The 20,174-nt window shown below is 42.9% G+C and overlaps 2 protein-coding genes across 16 annotated transcripts in view; one reads left to right on the top strand and one right to left on the bottom strand.

The window, feature by feature from the left end:
- Positions 1-1,142, bottom strand: part of Immt (inner membrane protein, mitochondrial) — a 44,176-nt gene extending 43,034 nt beyond the window's left edge. For 10 of the 15 annotated variants that reach the window (NM_029673.3, NM_001362137.1, NM_001362134.1 and 7 more), the window contains exon 1: positions 718-913. In NM_029673.3, the coding sequence (NP_083949.2) occupies positions 718-762 (45 nt within the window). In that variant the 5' untranslated portion in view covers positions 763-913. Of the gene's footprint in view, positions 1-717 lie in introns of all 15 variants that reach the window. The other 5 variants (XM_017321823.2, XM_030255663.1, XM_017321828.2 and 2 more) reach the window with 1 other exon arrangement.
- Positions 1,143-8,448: 7,306 nt separating this feature from the next.
- Positions 8,449-19,236, top strand: Mrpl35 (mitochondrial ribosomal protein L35). The gene is made up of 4 exons (NM_025430.3): positions 8,449-8,517; positions 13,375-13,564; positions 14,484-14,628; positions 15,946-19,236. Exons 1-4 carry the CDS (start codon positions 8,475-8,477, stop codon positions 16,132-16,134), a joined length of 567 nt encoding a protein of 188 aa, NP_079706.1. The 5' UTR covers positions 8,449-8,474; the 3' UTR covers positions 16,135-19,236.
- The last annotated feature ends 938 nt before the right edge of the window (positions 19,237-20,174 follow it).

The following is a 20,174-nucleotide window of genomic DNA, read 5'->3' as shown; positions in this document are numbered from 1 at the left end:
AGAAAGTTATACTGACAGTTATGAAAAATTAAAGAGAGACAAAACAGGGCGCCTAAGATACCTGAATGTCAGACATGGTTCCAGTGCTTAGAGACACTGATCCCCAAGCTAATCTCAGAAATAAGCACAAGGTCATGACTTCTGTCCTCCTTCAGCACCAGAAGTTTAAGCTCGAGAAATGAAAAATCTTTCACCTTTTACTATAAGACTAGCTCAAAGGCGCTCTCGGCTACGGAAACAAAAGGAACCCACTCCCAGATTAACAGCAACTTTGACCCCTAGGCTCTCCACCAGTCCAGGAACCTGCTTATTAAAGATGCAACAAGCCCTGAGAAGCAATCCCTGCTGGGAACTGTAGTTCTCCCGCGCCGACCTTCACGATTGGAAACCTATCACGTGCCCAACCGGCGGCCCAGACGCCAGCAGCCAGGATTGGTCCGAGACTGAGATAAGGAGGTACTGATTGGATACCAGGTCCCTGAAGCCACGCCTCAGCGGCACACCCGCCTCCCCGCGCTCCACACCCCAGCCCGCTTCTTCAGCAATAACCCTCGAGTCATTCCAGTCCAGCGGCCGCCCTAGAGGACTGCCTCGGTTCCCCGCACTAGGGGTGGCTCTGCCTGGGGGGGGTGCGCATCATGGATGCCTCTCACGTTGTCCGTTGGCAGTCCGCAGTCAGCGTGACCACGCGCCCCTTCGGAGAGACCCCACGCTCACCTGGGCCGCGACGGTCACGCCGGATAACTGACAGGCCCGCAGCATTTCTGCCGAAGCGACAGCGCTGCTGGTGGACGCGGGAACGACCGCGGCCGCACGAGAGGAGGGCGTGCGTGCTGGTGTGCGTGCCCGCGTCTGTACAGCCTAGCTGCGTCCGGCGCACCGGAAGGGCCACCGGCACCACTGCGCACGCGCCGCCTCCTCCCCTGCTACAGCCGAGGCGGCTCCCTGAGGGTGGGACTCACCCCGGCTGCGAAAAGGGGAGTAAAGCGGTGATTGGCGACTAGGAGGCGGAAGGGCAGGTTCTCCTTCCGGGTCGCGCTTGGGCGCTAGTTTGTCTGCAGATGACCGGGTTACTAGGTGAACTGGCCGGAGAGTGCTGTGTAAAGTTCGACTGTGACTCTTAGAATTAAAGCGTTGGTGAATTAAATTAGAATTAGACTCTTAGAATTAAAGGGATGGGGAGGTGGATCCGGTAGGGACGCCTGCTCCCAGTCCTGACGACCTGAAATTTGCGACCTCTCTGGTGGCAATAGAATCGATTCCAATTAGTTGTCCGCTGACTTCTTTATGGAGCTGAGGCACACGTATGCCTACAGGGTTTTTTTTTTTTTTTTGGTTTTTTTTTTTTTTTTTTTTTTTTTTTTTTCTTTTCCAAAGGGTTGCTGAAGAATAAGCGAATGTGCTGAAGGCATCCTGGGGCAGAATGTGTTTCCGGTGTCTTTAAATAGTAGAGAACGGATAGGAACCCAAATTCTAAGTTCAGGTTTTTACTTAAGTCACACCGCTTTTTTTTTTTTTTTTTTTTTTTTTTTGCCACTTTTATTTTATAAAGATGATTTCGGTCGCAGTTTTGGGGACGGTTTGGAAGACTCTTCCAAGCGTTCTGAGTTTAACAATGTGTTAAAAATTGACTGTCGTTAATATTCTATGTAAATTCCACTATGATTATGTGGTTCTCTTACCATAATAACATAGAAAAATAATTTTCAAAATCTGTTGGAGGCTGGACCTAGTCGTGCATGCTTTTAATCCCAGCGCTAGAGAGGTAGAGGTAGGCAGATATCTTTTGAGTTCAAGGCCAGCTTGATCTACAGAGTTCCAGGACAGCCAGCTGAATATATTGAGACCCTGTCTTGAAAACCACAAAACAACAAATCTGTTTGCAAAATACTTACAAGCCATAAGTAGGTGATTTGTTATGATACGATACAGATAAAAAAAAGCTGCACTTTTATTTTCATTTATAAAATAAATGAAGTCCAGTGTTGTGGTCACACTGTAAATGACAGCACTTGGGAGGCTGTTGCAGGATTGGACTACATAAATTTCAAACAAAAAACAGGAAAGATTTGAAAAATATCAAAAATGTGTTTATGTTCTATATTATCTACGTTCTATACATGCCAAGCTTTTCAGAGCACTTCAGTAATGTACTTGTCGATCTTTGTCATGTCATCATTCGACAGCCTCCAGTCCTCCCATTTTCTTAGTAAATCTAGCAGTCTGGCTCCATCCCTGTTCACCGCTGCTCTGGTTCTTGCCAGCGTGATAACGTCTCGCACACTGTTGACCCGGGGCTGCTTTTGTACTACACTTCGGACCTTGTACTACAGACAGTCTCCTTGGCTTTAAGATCTCATTCTTCAGGGCTGGAGAAATGGTTCAATGTCTAAGAGCATATATTATTCTTGTAGAGGACCCAGATTCAGTTCACAGCCCCAATATCAGGCAGCTTACAACTTCCTATAAATTATCAGAGAGCCCTCCAGATACAGACACAGACATGATTTATAAAAATAAATCTTAAGCCGGGCATTGGTGGCGCATGCCTTTAATCCCAGCACTTGGGAGGCAGAGGAAGGCGGATTTCTGAGTTCGAGGCCAGCCTGGTCTACAAAGTGAGTTCCAGGACAGTGAAGGCTACACAGAGAAACCCTGTCTTGGAAAACAAAAACAGCAAAGCTGGATCTGGGTGCAGGTGTGCAGGGCATCTGAGTTCGGTTCCCAGCACCCACCTCAGGCAGCTCATAACCTTTAACTGCAGCCCCAGGAGATTCTGCGGTACCTTCACTAATGTGTTGTATATAGTTTGAGAAAGAAAGATCTTTTAAAAGATCTTTATGGATCTGGAGAGGGCATTGGCCACTCCCTCAGAGACCAAGGTTGAGTGTCCTGTGTACAACACACCACGACCACCCCCCACACCATGGCTTGCAAACATCTGTAACTCCAGTTCCAGGTGATCCAGTGCCCTGTTTTGACCTCTGTAGTCTATGCATGCACATGGTGCAGATACATGTGCAGGCAAAACACCCATTCAAAAAAATAAATCTTTTTTTATTTAAACAAATTTTATTAGATATTTTCTTCATTTACAATTCAAATGTCCCAAAAGTCCCTTATACCCTCCCCACCCCGCTCCCTAGCCCCCCCCCCGAAAAGGTTAAATCTTAAAAAAAAAGAAAGAAAGAAAGAAAGAAAGATAGTTGTGATGGCACTTGTTTGTAACTCTTTTGCTTGGAAATTAAGACAGATCCCTGGGCATCCAGTCTACAGTCTGTGAACTTGAGAATATTTGAGAAACCTTGCCTTAAAAAAGGAGAGGGAATAGAAATGGCTCATTAGGTAAGAGCTGTGATGGCTAATTTTTATCAACTTGACACAAAGTAGAGTCACCTGGGAAGAGTGAAACTCAATTGAGTAATTACTTCTATCAGACTGACCTGTTGGCATGTCTGGGGGGGGCATTCTCTCTCTTTTTTTAAATGTTTGTTTGTTTATTTATTTATTTATTTATTTTAATGTATGTGAGTACACTGTAGCTGTTTTCAGACACACCAGAAGGTGGCATCAGATCTCATCTCACAACAGATGGTTGTGAGCCACCATGTGGTTGCTGGGAATTGAACTCAGGACCTCTGGAAGAGCAGTCAGTGCTCTTAACCACTGAGCCATCTCTCCAGCCCCCCATTCTCTTTACTAATGATTAATGTGGCAAGGCTCAGCCCATTACAGATGGTGCCACCTCTGGACAGGTGGTCTTTGGTTGTATGAGAAAGAAAGATAAGGGGGATGAGGGGAGATGCAGAATTGCTCAGTGTCAAGAGCATGTACTAGGCTGGAGAGATGGCTCAGAGGTTAAGATCACTGACTGCTCTTCCAGAGGTCCTGAGTTCAATTCCCAGCAACCACATGGGGGTTCACAACCATCTGTAATGGAATGTGATGCCCCCTTCTGTGCGTCTAGAGACACTGACAGTTTACTCATAGGCATAAAATGAACAAATAAATCTTAAAAAAAAAAAAAAAGAGCATGTACTGCTCTTGCAGAAGTCCAGAGTTCAATTCCAAGCACCCACATCAAGCACCCACATGAGGTTGCTCAAAACGGCCTGTAACTCCAGCTCCAGAAGTACCCAGTCAGTACCTCGGACCTCCTGTGCACATGGGCACTCCCATGCACATACCCACACATAGACACATACTCATGTATGTAATTTAAAATAATGAAGAAAATAAACTAAGTAAGCCAGTAAGCATCATCCCTTTGTGGTCTCTGCTTTAGTTCGGATCTCCAGATCTCTGTCTTGAGTTCTTGCCCTGCCCTGACTTTCCTCAATGATCTATCATAACATGGATTTATTAAGCCAAATAAATCCTTTCCAAATTGGTTTTGGTCGGTGTTTTATCACAGGAACATCAAGCAAACCAGGACAAGCAAACTAGGTCACAAAACCTATCACTCTTGCAAGGAACCTGAGTTCAGTTTTCTTTTTTATAAATAGAATTTATTTTTTTATTTTATATGCATTGGTGTTTTGTATGCATTTATGTGTATGCAAAGGTGTCAGATCCCCTGGAGTTGGAGTTACAGATAGTCCTGGTCCTCTGGAGGAGCCATCTTTCCAGCCTTCCCTGAGTTCAACTTTCAGAGTCTAGATGCAGTGTCCCCCAACAACTTGAAAGAACAGTTCCAGGGACTCTGATATGCTCTTCTAGCCTCAGAGGGCATCCTCGAATGTGGTATACACATGTATACATGTAAATAATAGTACATATACACCTATATATCTATGCATATTTTAAAGTAAGATGGCTCAGTGAGTAAAGGCACTTGTCACTAAACTTGAATGTTTGATCCTAGAATCCCATACAATGGAAAGAGAAAACCAACTCCTGAAAACTGACCACTAAACTCCACACATGAACCACACACACACATTTGCACATTTTAACATAATAATATATACATGCACACCAAACACACCACACACAAAAACCACAATATGTTTTATGAAAAAACTTAATGCCAGACAAGTTAATCCCTACTCCCTAAAACTCCTAGGGTTTTTTTTTGTTGTTGTTTGTTTGTTTGTTTTAAAATGTGACTAGATTTGGGAGTGATGGCACAAACATATAATCCCAGCATTCAAGAGGCAGAGGCAGGACCAAAAAAAAAAAAAATGAACAACCAAAAATAACAAAATGTTACCAGGATTATACTAACATCATTTGGAAAATTTGTGTCACATAATTTCCCTATTTAAGAAGGTACAGTGACTCCTTTGCCAATCAAACTACCTTTAACTATGCTGGCAGATGGATCCTAATAAGAGCCCTAGCTGTGCAAGATTGAACCACGGGAGAAGCCAAATGTGGGGTATCCACCTGCAAACCCAGAATTCTTGTGGTGAGTGAGATGAGAAGCAGACAAGAGCCTGAAAGTTCTTGGACCAGATAGGCTCAAATATGTAGCACAGCAACAGAAACATCAAGTGACCCTGCATCAACAGAGTAAGGGGAATGGAATCCCAGAATTAGTCCCATGCATGCATATGTGTGTGTGTGTGTGTGTGTGTGTGTGTGTGTATGTATGTATGTATGTATATATACATGTGTGTGTGTGTATCCCTCACACTAAAAAGTTAATCCTCACGCATATCCACACACACAATAATTAGTAGGGGTTTTTGTTGTTTGTTTGTTTGTTTTTGAGACAATTTCTCTGTGTACCTCTGTGTAGTTCTGTATCCTGGAACTCACTCTATAGACCAGGCTAGCCTGGAACTCAGAGATCAGCCTGTCTCTGCCTCCCTAGTGCTGAGATCAAAGATGTATGATGCAGCTGCTACCACTACCAGGCTTAATTAGTAGTTTCAAAAGAGCCTTTATGGACATATCATTGACCTTTTACTATATATGGACTTTACCATATATGGATGATTTTGGACTCCAAATGGCCACCGTAGGTAGGTGGCAGACTGACATGACAACAGTGTTTCAGACTCACTACCCAATTACACAGCCCATGTCTCGGAGAAGCAAGTATAAATGTCTTGAGTGTTTTTAAAATGTGATTGAGGTAACCCGTGGGGAGTCCTGGGACTCATACAGAGGAGCTCATAAACTGAAAATTATTGTTGTAATGGTAAATTATTATTTGCCTTTTTATTCTGGTAATCACATAATTGTACAGAGATTACTTGATTTATTAATATCACAAGAAATTGAATGTAGAAGCAAATTTCATAACTCAGGGATTTTTAGGTTTTTGATGCTTTTCTTGTTTTATTTGTTTTAATAAATAAGGTCTCACTCTTGCCCAGACAGGCCTTTAACTAGAGGCAAGTTGTCCTGCCTCAAGTTATCAAATACTGTGATTACAGGCATGGATCACCATGTATAAATGGGCTCTTTTATGTATTTGTTTTTTATGCTGGACCTTAGATTTCTCACAGTTATTAGTTTTGTTTAACATTAGTGGATTTATGATTGCTATTTTAATCATGTGTGGTAAGCAAAACAACCAGACCCTCAGGATGTCTTCTTTCTTCTAATCTCTTTGGATATGGTACCTTATAAGAAAAAAACATTCTGTGGATATAAGAGTCTGTCAATCCTACTACGAAGGAGGCAGAAGCAAAAAGATCTCTAAGTTCAAGGACAGCCTGGTCTACACAGATTGTCTCAGGCTGGCCAGGGCTACAGAGTGAGAACATGTCAACAAAAACCAAACAAACAAAAGCCAGAAGAAGAATTTTTTGTAGCTCAGTTATTGCAGGCATTCTTAGCATGTAGGAGTCATGAGTTCAATTCCCAGTACTAAATATATAGTATTTTTGAGATGAGAATACCACTTTTTATTATCTGGGTAGGTCAAGTATGATTATAAGATTGAAGGAGGATGGGAGGAATAAGACACTGTCTTTGCAAAATACAAAACTAGGGGCTGGAGAGATGGCTCAGCGGTTAAGAGCACTTGCTGCTCTTCCAGAGGTCCTGAGTTCAATTTCCAGAAACCACATGAGGACTTACAATGACACATGGTGACTCACAACCAGAAGGGGATATGATGCCTTCTTCTAGCCTGTGGATGTTTATGCAGCAAAACAATAAATAAATAAATAAATAAATAAATACAAAAGTGTTCATGAGCCAAGGATTTCAGACATTTTCTAGAAACTGGAAAAAAGCAAGAGAAAGGACTTCTCTTCTAGAGCTTCCAGAAGAATCACAGCCTTAGTATAACTTGATTTTTAGTCCTTGGAATTTATCTTAGATTTCTGGCCTACAAAACTCTGATAGTGAATTTATGGCATTTAAGTCACTGAGTTTGTCATAGTTTTTGTAGCAGCAGTAGGAAAAAGACAACTGAGTTTTTTTTTTTCAAGATTTATTTATTATTATATATAAGTACACTGTAATTGTCTTCAGACAGCCCCAGAAGAGGGCATCAGATTTCATTACAGATGATTGTAAGCAACCATGTGGTTGCTGGGATTTGAACTCAGGACCTTCGGAAGAGCAGTCAGTGCTCTTAAAAGTTGAGCCATCTCTCCAGCCCCCTATTTTTCCCAATTTTAAGTTTTAGTATAACAAATACCAGTAGATATAACCATATAAGTTAAAGCTCTTTGAATTTTCAATAATTTTCTGAGGTCTTCAAGCCTCAACCTGCTATGGAGCTGTTACCCTAGGTGTAGCCACCACTACTAGTTCCTCAATAGAGTGTAAGAGTCCTGAAGCCAAAAATTGAACCGCCACTCTCTAAATGAGATTTGTGGGGTGTTTGTTTTTCTTGTTATTTTGGACTTTTCTCTTCCCTTTTCACCTTAATTTTTGCTTTTTTATTTTCGTTTTAAGTGTCTTTACACAATCCATGCTGGCTCAGCAGCAGAGCCTGTAATCCTTGTTATCATATCTATACTGGCAGTAAGGTCACTTGGAGTACAGGAGTCCCAAGTCACCTTCGGGATCTTGGAAGACCTTGTCTCAAAAATGGGGAAGTTGAGTTGGGGTATAGGGGAGGAGTGTAGCTCTCACTTTTAATCCCAGCAGCGGGTCTCTGTGAGTTCGAGGCCAGCTTAGGTCTATAGAGCTAGTTCCAGGTCAACCAGGGCTACATACATAAATCTAAAACAAAACAAAACAAAACAAAACACACAACAACAAACAAACAAACAAAACCCCCAAAACCTGTCTCAAACAAAACAAAAGCAAACAAACAAAAGTTTAGACAGTACCAACTCCTGCAAGTTTTTCTCTAACCCCCATAAGCACGCAGGGTCGTGCGCGAACCCAAACATAAAGGCAAAATAAGTAATTAAGAAGACGGTGGTTTAGGGCAGAAAGGCAAGGTTCAAAGAGCTCAACCTTGGCCACGCCTGTTCCCTTTAGTTCCGCCTCCTCCACGTTTCTTATCCTTTTGCTTTGTAACTTTGAGTCCACTGCGGCCACCGTAGGCAGGCTGCAAGATGGCGGCTTCCATCTTCACGGGCGCCGTGAGAGCTGCCTCAGGTCAGTGTTCTATTGACAGCTTCACTGAGAAGAGGGTCGGCGCGGGAGGGAGTGGGAATTTAGTTTGGATGTTAACGAGGAAAGAAAAACAAGATGACTTGAGGTCGGAGGTTTGCTGCGCGATACCTTGCACAGTGTAGTGCCCATGACCCGCGTTCACTGGATCCACCCTGCCCTAGGAAGCACACCCGAGACTGAGGTAGAGGAGGTGAGGGTGACACCCAAAAGTCCGCTTTTTTAAAAAATCTGATTTAGAGGTTCAACCACCTCTCTCAACTTTGACCTTGAGAGTCATATAATTTCTCTGAGTATTTTGGTTCTCTAGCGGTAAAATGGGGCTTCCTCCTACCTGTGGGTTAAACAAGTGTGTAAAGCATCGAGTATCTGGTCTCCTTGAGAACCGTGTGTAATTACCAGGAGCCTGGTCAAATTCGTTTTGAAGTACACCCCTCTGATGGTAGCGGGGCGGGCTTTAGGAGTGAAGGCAGAACCAGATAGGAAATTAAAAGTACTCAAGTATGATAGGGGTGATCAGTAAGCGACTTGCACACAACTTATACTGTAGAGATAACATTTGTGGAAAAATAGGCAGAGGACCAAGAGGGAAAAAAGTAACCATATAAAATTTCCAGGTATTAGAGCTTAAAAATGGAACTTTTGTGAGTTATGAAATGTGTATATAAAAAGTTTATATTAGGGGACATACGTGTAACTAACACCAGTTCAAGCCAAGCCCCTTTCCACCCCGTGCATTGCCCCGGTCATTATTCCCATAGCCACTTGAGCAACTATACCTTCATCTCTCAAAAGCATATTTTGTCTAGTTTTGAACTTTACATTAATTTATATACAATATGTCTAGTGTAATGTCTGGTTTTTATTTACTCCAGTGTGTGTGTGTGTGAACCCTTTTGATTTCTGACTGCTGTATCTTCTTTTCTTTTTTAAGATTTAAAAATTTTATTTATGTAAGTACACTGTCGCTCTCTTCAGACACACCTGAAGATCCCATTACAGGTGGTTGTGAGCCACTATGTAGTTGCTGGGAATTGAATTCAGGACCTTTGGAAGAGCAGTTGGTGCTTTTAACTGCTAAGCCATCTCTCTAACCCTCTTCCTACTCTTCTTCCTCCTCCTCTACCACCACTACCACCACCATCACAACCTTTAAATTCTTTTTTTTTTTTTTTTTAATGAGACAAGGCCTCATTATGGAGCCCAGTCTGGTCTTAAACTCTCAGTCCTCCTTAGCTTCCACATGCTGAGATTTTAGGTGCTTGGACTCCCAAACCTGCTTTTCTTCAGCACATCTTTATCTGGTGTTAGCATTGTTTCGATGTTTTCTTCAAGCTTAGGCCTCTTAATCATTTTAGTATATTATCTCATGTAATCCTCTCCATAATTAGCTAATTTAAAGTTGAGGAAATGAGCATAGAGAGGTTAAGGAAGTTGTTCCTGTTCACACCACTCGTTAGTAGGAGCTGAAATGAATACTAGTCTGGCTCAAACCTGTCCCTTACTCACCACACTGCCCCATTTGTTTGGTGAGATCAGTAGAGAAGACAGTGGAGTGGTCTAAGTCTTGCATCAGATTAGGTAGATGCAACTTGGTAGAGCTTTTGTTGTTGCTTTGAGGAAAGGTCTCACTATGCAGCCCAGGTTAACCAGGAACATGCTGTATTAATAGTCATGTCGGTCTGGTACTTGGGATTCTCTTGCCCTTGTCTCTGGAGTGCTGAGGTTGCAGGCATAGGACCCTACACCCAGATCAAATTGTTGCTGGTGTCTGTCTTTTTGAGATAGCATTTCCTGTAGCCCATGCTAGATGTGAACTCTGGTCTGCTTTAGCCTCTTGCACACGGAACTTACTAGCATATTACCAACATGCCAGGCTTGGCCTTTCCTTTTTTTTTTTTTTTGTTTGTTTGTTTGTTTTTTGTTTTTCTTAAAGCTAACTTCATTGAAATACAATTTAGTATATTTGTATTTGTGGCAATGTTTGTATATGTGGGCATATACACATGTGTGTGCATGCAGGCACATGTCTGAGATTGCTCTCAGGAGTAATCCTTCTTTTAGAGCCTGGGTTTCTGCCACAGACCACCCCAGTCGGGTATGGCGGTCCCTGGAATGAGGGTCCCGGAAAGCTAAGTGGGTAAGGATTTTGCGGGGACAAACAGAAACAAACACAGAGGCAGTTTGAATCTGAGTGCATTTTGCAGGTCTCAGGCAGGGGTTTTTATACATTAAAAAAAAAAAACCCAAATATTACAACTCTTAGATGTGTTCAGTGAAGCAATTACAAATACCATCATTATCATTTGGCTCAGTAAAGCACAAAAATCACGCAAACTCTGAATCACAAACAGAACAGGTAACATTGTTAATAATAGAAACCATCCAAGCATTACAACTCTGAAAGGATATATTCAGTGGAGCAGTCATCCAAGGCTAGTGGCATATTTCTGAGAGCAGGTTAATAAATCTTTATGGTCAATTATTGTTTAACATCTAATGCTTGATTTTTTAAAATAAATTTTCAATGTGTAAATTTAAACTATTTTAATTCTTTTTATTTAAGTCTTTCTTTACCATATACCAAAGCCACCTCCAATGACACACTTGTAGCCATATGAAATTTTATTGTTGGGGAAGTTTTTTGGGTTTTTTGTTTGTTTGTTTGTTTTGTTTTGTTTTGTTTTGTTTTGTTTTTTGACAGGGTTTTTCTACTCTCACTCTGTAGACCAGGCTGGCCTTGAACTCAGAAATCCGCCTGCCTTTACCTCCCAAGTATTGGGATTAAAGGCATGCGCCACCACTGCCCAGCTGTTGGGAAAGTTTTTATCTATCATAATACTATTTTATAATTTTGTAAATGATTTATAAAGTAAAGCATTGGTTTCCCCAGAGATAAGGTCATGTTAGTGACCCCATTTCAAGGGATGGTTTCTTACCCATTATTCTTGCTTAAGATCGTAGTCTAGGCCACCAGGAACATGTTGTAAATAAGAGAAGGAATAGGAGAAAACAAAACAGATAAGTTGCCATGAGAACTACGGCTCAATATGTTGTTCTGGACAAGAGATCCACACCCGGTTCCAGGAGGCCTCCTTCTTTTGAAGTTTCGCCTCAGTCTGTGGAACTTGTCATACAGATTCTACTGGGGTTGGTGTGGTAGGTTTCTCTGGGATGTGGCACTCACCCATTAGGCTAGGCTGGCTGGGCAACAAACCCCAAGAATCTGCCTGTCTCTCCCTACCCAGTGTTGGAATATGCTCAGCTTTGTACATGAATTCATGGCTGCAGACTCAGGCATAGGAAGCACTTGAACACCAAGCCATTTCCCTAGCTCGGAAATACTCATTTTTGTGCAGCTAGTTTAGTAACAAAACCATCACCAAATTCCAGTCATAGGACTTTCCATCTCACGGAACATTTTCAGTATGTTCTTCAGTCTCACACTAGAGGTGGATAGTATGTACTAGAGAAGTACACTGAGGTTGATTCTGATCTGCATGTGGTCTTAGGGAAAAGGACTGATAAGGAGGACAGCCTTCAGTTCATATGTCTCTGCTCCATCTCTGGCTGTTGCCAGGCATTTCTGCCACGGTTGGGAAGCCATGCACAGCCTCTGGCCAGCCTGAACCTGCCGTTCCCACAGCTGTATTTGTTTCAGCACCAAGGGGTTGTTTGTCCTACCCAAAGTGGGCTCTCCTCCTTGGAGGATCTGTTTATGCTCTTGTTTTGCTTTCACTTTCTTTTGTGTGTGCACATGTATGAGGGAGTGTGCATGCCAGCACACGTGCACGTGGAAGCTTGAGGTTGGCATTGAGTGTCTTCTGTGGCTCCTCAGCTTATTGTTTTGAGTTGGATCTCTCTAGGAAGCACCTGTCTCTACCCCCTCTTAACCCTGGTACTGCAGTGGCACCATGTCTGGCCTTTACTTGAATACTGGGGGTCCTAACTCAAGTTCTTATGCTTAGATAGCAAGCAGTTTACCCACTAAGCCATCACCTAGCCCTTTAAAAAAAAGATTTAGTTTTATTATTTTAAAGTAAGTGTGTGTGTGTGTGTGTGTGTGTGTGTGTGTGTGTTCACACGCAGAGACAAATGGCTTCAGATGCTGGGGAGCCAGAGTAGGCAGAGCCCTTGGAGTTAGGACTACAGGTAGTTGTGAACCATCCAATGTGGGCATAGCAACCAAACTCAGGCCCTCTGCCAAAGCAGTATTTATCTAACCACTGATCCAGCTTTCCAGCCCTTTGTTGATTTTGTTTGTGTTTTGATTTTGTTTTCTGAGGCAGTAAGTCGTGTAGCTTAGGCTGACCTCAGACTGGCTCTGTAGTAGAGGATGCTCTTGAAACCGTGATTCTCCCCCTCCACTTTCCAAACGTTGAGATTACAGGTGTGCATCATGTGTCTAGCAGTTAGTTCACTAGCAGGATAGAACTATCAGGCACGGAAGCGCCTGCTCTGTTTTCTTCATCAATCTCCTCTCCACTCAATCTTTCCAGCTTTCCTGTCTCTGACCTGTCATTGAATTGGATCTGGAGGGGCTGTTTCCCCATGGTATGAAATTGGTGGAGGGCAGTTAATCTTACACATATCTTGTTCCTCACTTCTGGGCATAGAGTGCACACACATCAATCTGGATTATATGATGGCTTTAGGATTCTAATTTTTCTAAAAACCATTGGGTATATAATAATCGTTAATTTCATCATACGTAAGTTATAGGTCGCTGTGAATCTGGCGTCAGGAACCTTCTGTTAGGTCTACTTTTGTCTCCATGCTTTGAATATATGGGTATATGTGTTAGAGTATATTCAGGACATGTACTTCTCTCTGTCTTTGCAGGAATATTTCGTCCCTTGAATGTCTTGGCATCTTCAACCTATCGGAACTGCGCCAGGAATGCCTGTCTTAATTCTTCACTGTGCACCATTCATTTTAGACATATTCAGACATCAGTTGTTTCCTCTGCTCCAAGACTTGTCACATCTGTTGGACACCTGGCATATGGGCATACCACAACAGTCCTTAATAGGTAAAGTACATTACAATAACACATTTAAACAATAGTTACACAAAATTTTCTAAAATATTTGTGCCTGGGCATGAAGCTCCGTGGTAGAGTACTTGGCCCCAGATCTGTGAAGCCCTTTCTTTTATCTCTAGTACTGCAATCTATAAAATGTGTTCAAGAGGTAGATAGTCTTTCCCTACTTGTGGCTTATGGTATACACCTTCCCTGACTGAGGAGGAGATATGATTGGCATTCTAGATGCCCACAACAGGACTACACAGAGCACCTCCTTTCCATCTCGCCATGTAGCCTTAACTCGTAATCATCCTCTCGCCCTAATCTCCTGAGTGCGAGGATTGATTCCAGGCATGCACCACCTTGCCTGGCTTTCTAAACCGTCTTACAGCACTGTGGGAGGAACCCAAGGTCTAAGTGAACTAGTCTAGTGTATTACTAGTGATGTCTGCCTCCACCCTGGCCTCATTCCTGTTGTTGTTTATACAGTTTCCAGAAAATGTCAGGCAAAGCAGAGATCAGATGAGATGTTCAGCTTATGTGGTTCAGCTATGTGGGAGTCAGTCAGTCAGCAGGTAATCCGTGAAGCACTCTTAGGTTCCCACCACTGTACTTGCAGAAAGTACACAAAGATAAGCTGAAGTCCTCTAGGTAGGCAGATAGATAAGAAACTGTGTGATTAAAATACGGTGGACACATTCTCTCTTAATGGTCAAGTGGGTGGGCTTTATTTTGGGTGTTAGGGAATTGACCCTAAAGTCTTGTATGTGCTAAACACAGGTTCTACCTCTCCCTGTGGGGGGCAGATTTTAGAAGGCTTGAAGTAGGAAGGTTGCCAATCTTCTTGACATTATGTGGTGTGATGAAAGTCAGTTCCTTGCCCTTCGATCAGTCTGTTCACTACTTTTTTAAAACTGTATTTTAGAGTGGCCACATTGGTTCCCAGTGTCCTGAAGCCACCAGTCAGAGCTCTAACATACTGCAGCACACGGAAAGGCAAGAGAAAGACGGTAAAGTCGGTCGTGCATCGCTTCCTCCGACTTCATTCTGGCCTTTGGCTAAGGAGAAAGGTGAGTCTTTGTGCTGCGTGAGCCTAGCCATGGTGTGCACTCATCTTACGGTAGCTCTTCTGTGTCCTGCTGTGTCCTTGTGCAGAGAAAGGGTGTGAGTGTGAATAGAGTAAAGCACTGTTCAAAGTGGCAGGTGCAGTCACTGTGGGAAGGGCTGAGAGGGTTTCCCCTATCTTAGAGAAATCTGTAGATAAAGTGTGTATGTATTAGAACTGAGCTCATAGCCGGCATTGAGAAATGTCAGTGAAGAGCTTTGGCTTGTAAGCTGTTGGCTTGTTCTTAACAAGAGCCTCATTATCTATGCTCAGTCCCACAGATACGATTAGAGCTGCTGCTGACATCAGAGGCATCAGGTCCTCCTGAAGGTAGAGGTGCAGGCAGTTGTGAGCTGTCCAACATGGGTGCTGGTCCTCTGGAAGAGCGTTATGTGCCCTGAGCCATCTCTCAGGCCCTTAAGTTTCTGAGAGGTTTTCTCACTGAATCTGGGGCTCACCAATTTTTCTAGTCAGCCTGACCAGTAAGCTCTGGGATCCATTTGCCTTTCTCCTCACAAGTGGTGGAGTTACAGAAGTCCACGACCATGTCCAGCTTTTACATAGGTTCTGGGTTGCAAACTCAGGTCCTCCTGGTTGCATTACAAGCACTTTGCCCACTGGGCCATCCCCACAGCCCATTTTTGGTTTCGTTTTTTTTCCAGATAGACTCTTGCTCTGCAGTCTGTGTTCATTCATTTATTTCTAATTTTTAAAAGAAAGATTTGTTTTGAGACAAATCTTACTATGTCCAGGCTAGCCTGGAATTTCCTATGTAGACCAGGATGACCCTGAACTAAACAGAGATCAGTCTGCCTGAGATTTATTTTATTTGCAGTTATTTGTATGTGTGGGCCTGTGCCTGTGAGTGGGGTGCCCACGGAGGCCAGAGGCATTGGGTCCTGGGGAGCTAGAATTATGGATAGTTGTAAGCCACCTGTATTGGTGCTGGAATTGAATTCAGGTCCTCTGAAGAGTGGTGCGTGCTTTCATCTGCAGAGCCTGGCTCTCAACTTTCAGTTCTCTTGCCTCAATCTCCTGAGTGCTTGAATTACACATATGTACCCTATGTCTAGCTTGTGATTTTAATTTAAATAATCTTTCTAAAGTGTTAAATTATTAATCCTCTTCTACACATGCTTTTTAACCTGTTACTTATTGCAAAGAGAAACAACCCAATCTCTGTAGGTCTGGCTTTGCTCTTTGGGCCTATATACCATAAATTATGGAGCATCTGCTGCTGCCTTTGCAAGTTTTAAAATGTCTTTGGAACATTATCTCATAGGCTGGCTATAAGAAAAAATTATGGAAAAAGTCAACTGCAAGAAAGAAGCGCTTGAGGGAATTTGTGTTCTGCAGCAAGACCCAGAGTAAACTCCTGGATAAAATGACGACATCTTTCTGGAAGAGGCGCAACTGGTACGCTGGCGATCCTTACCAGATGTACCACGATCGAACAAACCTACGAGTATAGTTCAGAGCTATCATAGTTCCCAGCTATGGAATGTGGGTCTTTGTGTACATAATGCCCTTGCAAAGTGAGTATGCGTTAAACTGTAAACTGTACCAGCTGATCGGCAAGCTTAGATTACCACCATTGTGCATTAAACATTCCCAGAGTTGGTCATAGAACTAAAAGTTAAATTTATTGTGCATTATTTCAAAAAACTGGTAATGGCTTTCCTTATTTCTGGAATCTTGGATGAGGAAAAACACGAAAAGACGCTCAACAGTGGGCCTTTGTGTGGAATTGAGATGGTATCCAGGTTTTTGCACATGCTAAACAGACATCTTACATGCCTATTCCCAATATGACACATGCTGTGTTTAAAAAATAAATACCTAGGAACTCAGGAACCTCCTCACTGTCTCCTACCTGTAACTCTCTGCCCCAGCTTTGGGGAGGGCAGGAATTGGATGAAGCAAGAGATGGTGGGACTTTATGCCTTGGTTCTACTGTGAGAGTGTGTGGTGTGTGTGTGTGTGTGTGTGTCTACTCACCATCACTCTCTTTAGTCTTGGCTTTTGTTTATGTAAAGTTTCTATCTCTCAGACTCCCTTCAGCCTGAACCTTTGGGTTCCCTTTAACATTACAACCCTCAACTCTTGTCATCTCTTCTCTCTTAATTGCCAGGGAACTCTCATTGGGCCATCCTGCCTTTTCCTCGTAAGTCTGAATCAATGCCATCATGCAATGTAGAGCTTATCTGTTTGTGGCTAGGACTCCACCCAGGCTCTCTTAGTTGTATCAGTAGGTTCATATGGAGTAAAAAGGTAGGTGTGAGCTGTTTTCCTTAGAGGTACATAGAGTAGCAGGGCACTTTCATCTTGTGTCCTGGGTTCTTTGTATTTATGACAGTTATTACTAATTTTATTGTAACAGGATACTTTTCATAAAAATAAATCACCTTCCCAAATACCCTTCTTGAAATACATAGCTATATAATAAACTCTTTTGCCCAGTTTTTCTTTTCTACTTTACTTTTTATTTTTTACATATGAGTATTTTGTCTGCATGTGTGTATGTGCCCTTGAAGGCCAGAGGAAAGTTGTTGGGTCTACTGGCATTGGAATTACAGATGGTTGTGAGCCACCATGTTGGTGCTGGGAATTGAACCTGGGCCCTCTACAAGAACAGCCAGTTCTTAAATGCTGAACTGTCTCTCCAGGCCTCTGCCCAATTTTTCAAAGGCACTGAATTTTTAAAAAGTTTATCCACTTAAGATTTCTTATTTTCATTGGTAAAGATCAGCTTTTTTTTTCCAGAATTCTCTAAAACGCAGGGTGGAAACTAAGGGAGAAAGTTGCCTGTCATTTAATGAGACTGATGTCAGCTGTGCTCAGAAGGCAACAGTATCATTCATTTTATCTTTTTGTTTGTTTGTTTGTTTGTTTTTTCAAGACAGGGTTTCTCTGGCTGTCCTGGAACTCTTTGTAGACCAGGCTGGCCTCGAACTCAGAAATCAGCCTGCCTCTGCCTCCTGAGTGCTGGGATTAAAGGCGTGGGCCACCACGCCCAGCTAGTATCATTCATTTTAGAAAAGAGTCTGGCCATTCCATCCTGAATGCACATGACTTTGTCTGATCTCAGAAGCTAAGTAGGGTCAGGTCGGGCCTGTTAGTAGTCAGATGGAGAAAGATGCAAAAGTTACACGTGGTTTACAGAGAGTCAGAATTGATGCTGCAGGCCGAGAGAGTGACTCTCTGCTCTCCCATCAGAACCATCTGGAAGCATTTCCAAACAAAGCAGCCTGCCTCATTGAAAATTCTATTAAGGATGAATGACTGTTTGAAATCCATTGATGATAACATGAAGTCCCCCATTTAGTAGAATAAGGCAATCAGTTGGTGTTTTGATGGCAGGTAGGCCAGGACTTTGAGGACCATTCAGTTTTTGTTTTGTTTTGTTTTGTTTTGCTTTGTTTTGTTTTGTTTTGTTTTTCGAGACAGGGTTTCTCTGTGTAGCCCTGGCTGTCCTGGAACTCACTTTGTAGACCAGGCTGGCTTCGAACTCAGAAATCCGCCTGCCTCTGCCTCCCGAGTGCTGGGATTAAAGGCGTGTGCCACCACTGCCCAGCTTAGGTTTGTTTTTTTTTTAATTTTTTTTTAATTTATCCATTTGAAGCCAGTTCTTCATTAAATGGAGAGGGATGTAGAATGTCGTAAAACCCCATATGTGTGTATGTGTGTATGTGTGGGGGCAGGTGATAGAGAGCAGGCGTGTGACTTGAGCACCTCATACACCAATGGCTCTGCCCCGGTGGCTCGTGCTGTGCTCACCCCTGAGGCGGCAGAAGCTGAGTGCTGTGAGGCTTTCGAGGTTCCTCGCCTGCACAGTTCCTGCTTCCCGCACATCTGTGGCACTGTGCTGAAGCTAAGGAGGGAGACACTGCACAGCCTTAGACTTTTCTAGAGTCGACATGGATGGTTCAGATCTCTGTTACATGGCCTCAGTGCCTTGGCTTCCCCTGTAGCCAAGGACAGGCTAGGCAGAGGACAGCGGCCACAGGCTGAAGTAGAAGGGCTGCAGGCACACCTCGGATGGAAAGGGAACTTCTTCATACATACAGCTTTTGTATGTGGGTAGGGGAGCCTTTCATCAAAGCCAAGTTTTTAGTTTGACAACAAAGCAGTTTGCTTTAGAGCCTGCCTAAATGATGTTCAAGTGTATGCATAACTGTTTATTTACATGTAATTTATTGAACACTTGTCATATTTAAGCAAATCTGCAAAACTCTGCTGCACCTCATGCCAACCTTATACAATCTTATACACGAGCTATCATTTATCCCTGATATAAATTGAAGGCACTAAAGCTTATAGAAGCTGAAATAAATTACTCTAAAATATAGCTAATGCATCCCAGATCCCCTGTCTAACTCTTTGGAATCTTGTGTACTTCCTTTGATTTTCTAACAACATAGGATACTCATATCTTGATCAACAAATGACTGTGATCTGACACTAGTAGTAAATACTCTACCCGTTCAAGTCTGAGTTGTGTGACTTTGCTCTCTACCTGTCAACTCTGTTGGTGCATAACCCTGGCTTAGTAAATGAGTAATGAATGAATGGATTTCTAGTCTTTCTTCCCATCTCTTCTTCCTGTTTTCTGCCCTCTGAATCTGCTGCTTTAGTTTCTAGTCTGTGTACTGTAAAAACAAGAGAACCGACCACACTTGAAGGTCTTTGTGACCTCCCAGTGAGGCTAGAGTGAGCCTGCTGCCTTACTGTTGGTTGGTTGGTTTTTGAGATAGAGTCTCAATTAGCCCCAGCTGGCCTCAAATTGATGTGTAACTGAGGATGACCTTGAATTTCTGATCCTCTTGTCCCTACCTCTGGATGCTGGGATGGATGGATGAAAGTCATGTTATATCACATCCTGTTTATGCAGTGCTGGAGACAGAACCCAGTACCTTGTGCATTCTCTATGACACTATGATAGCGATGGCCCTGGTGCCTGGTGCTCATAGTTTCAAGGCAAGGGATGCAGAAGTGCTATGGGCATTTTTACCATCCACAGTGGCTCTGCACATACACAAGCCTGTTCTAACCTGCATAGGCAATCCCCCATCTGCAAGTGAAGAAAAACTCAGGAAGAAAACTGCTACCCAGTTCTGCCCATACAAATAAAACTGCCCACCAGTGAACTGCTCATATCTTCACAGGCTCCCAGTTTCCACTGACCTCTAAAACAGTAAAATAGTGAGACTTTGAGGTTAATATTTGTCTCGTCAGCTGAGTCTGTGAGACATGTATCAGTGATGTTTTTCTTCCGGGCCATCCTATGTAGTAGACATGGGCCAAGTTTCCAGGCCAGAGAGTATAAGCATTTGGTTTCTAATCCTTGTTACCTCCCACGTTTAAAATCTTTAACTCATTTATACTTAGAATTTTTACTTTGGTTTTGTATTTTTGAGATGGAGTCTCATATGTTCCAGGCCTGCCTTGTTCTCTATATAGCTGAAGTTCCCTTGAGGTTCTAATCCCCCTGAATGCTAGCATTGCAGATTG

This window comes from Mus musculus, chromosome 6 (assembly GCF_000001635.26).
Source record: "Mus musculus strain C57BL/6J chromosome 6, GRCm38.p6 C57BL/6J".
NCBI classification, from domain to species: Eukaryota; Metazoa; Chordata; class Mammalia; order Rodentia; family Muridae; genus Mus; species Mus musculus.
Note: the sequence above shows the minus strand (reverse complement) of the source record. Positions and strands in the feature narration are given on the sequence as shown.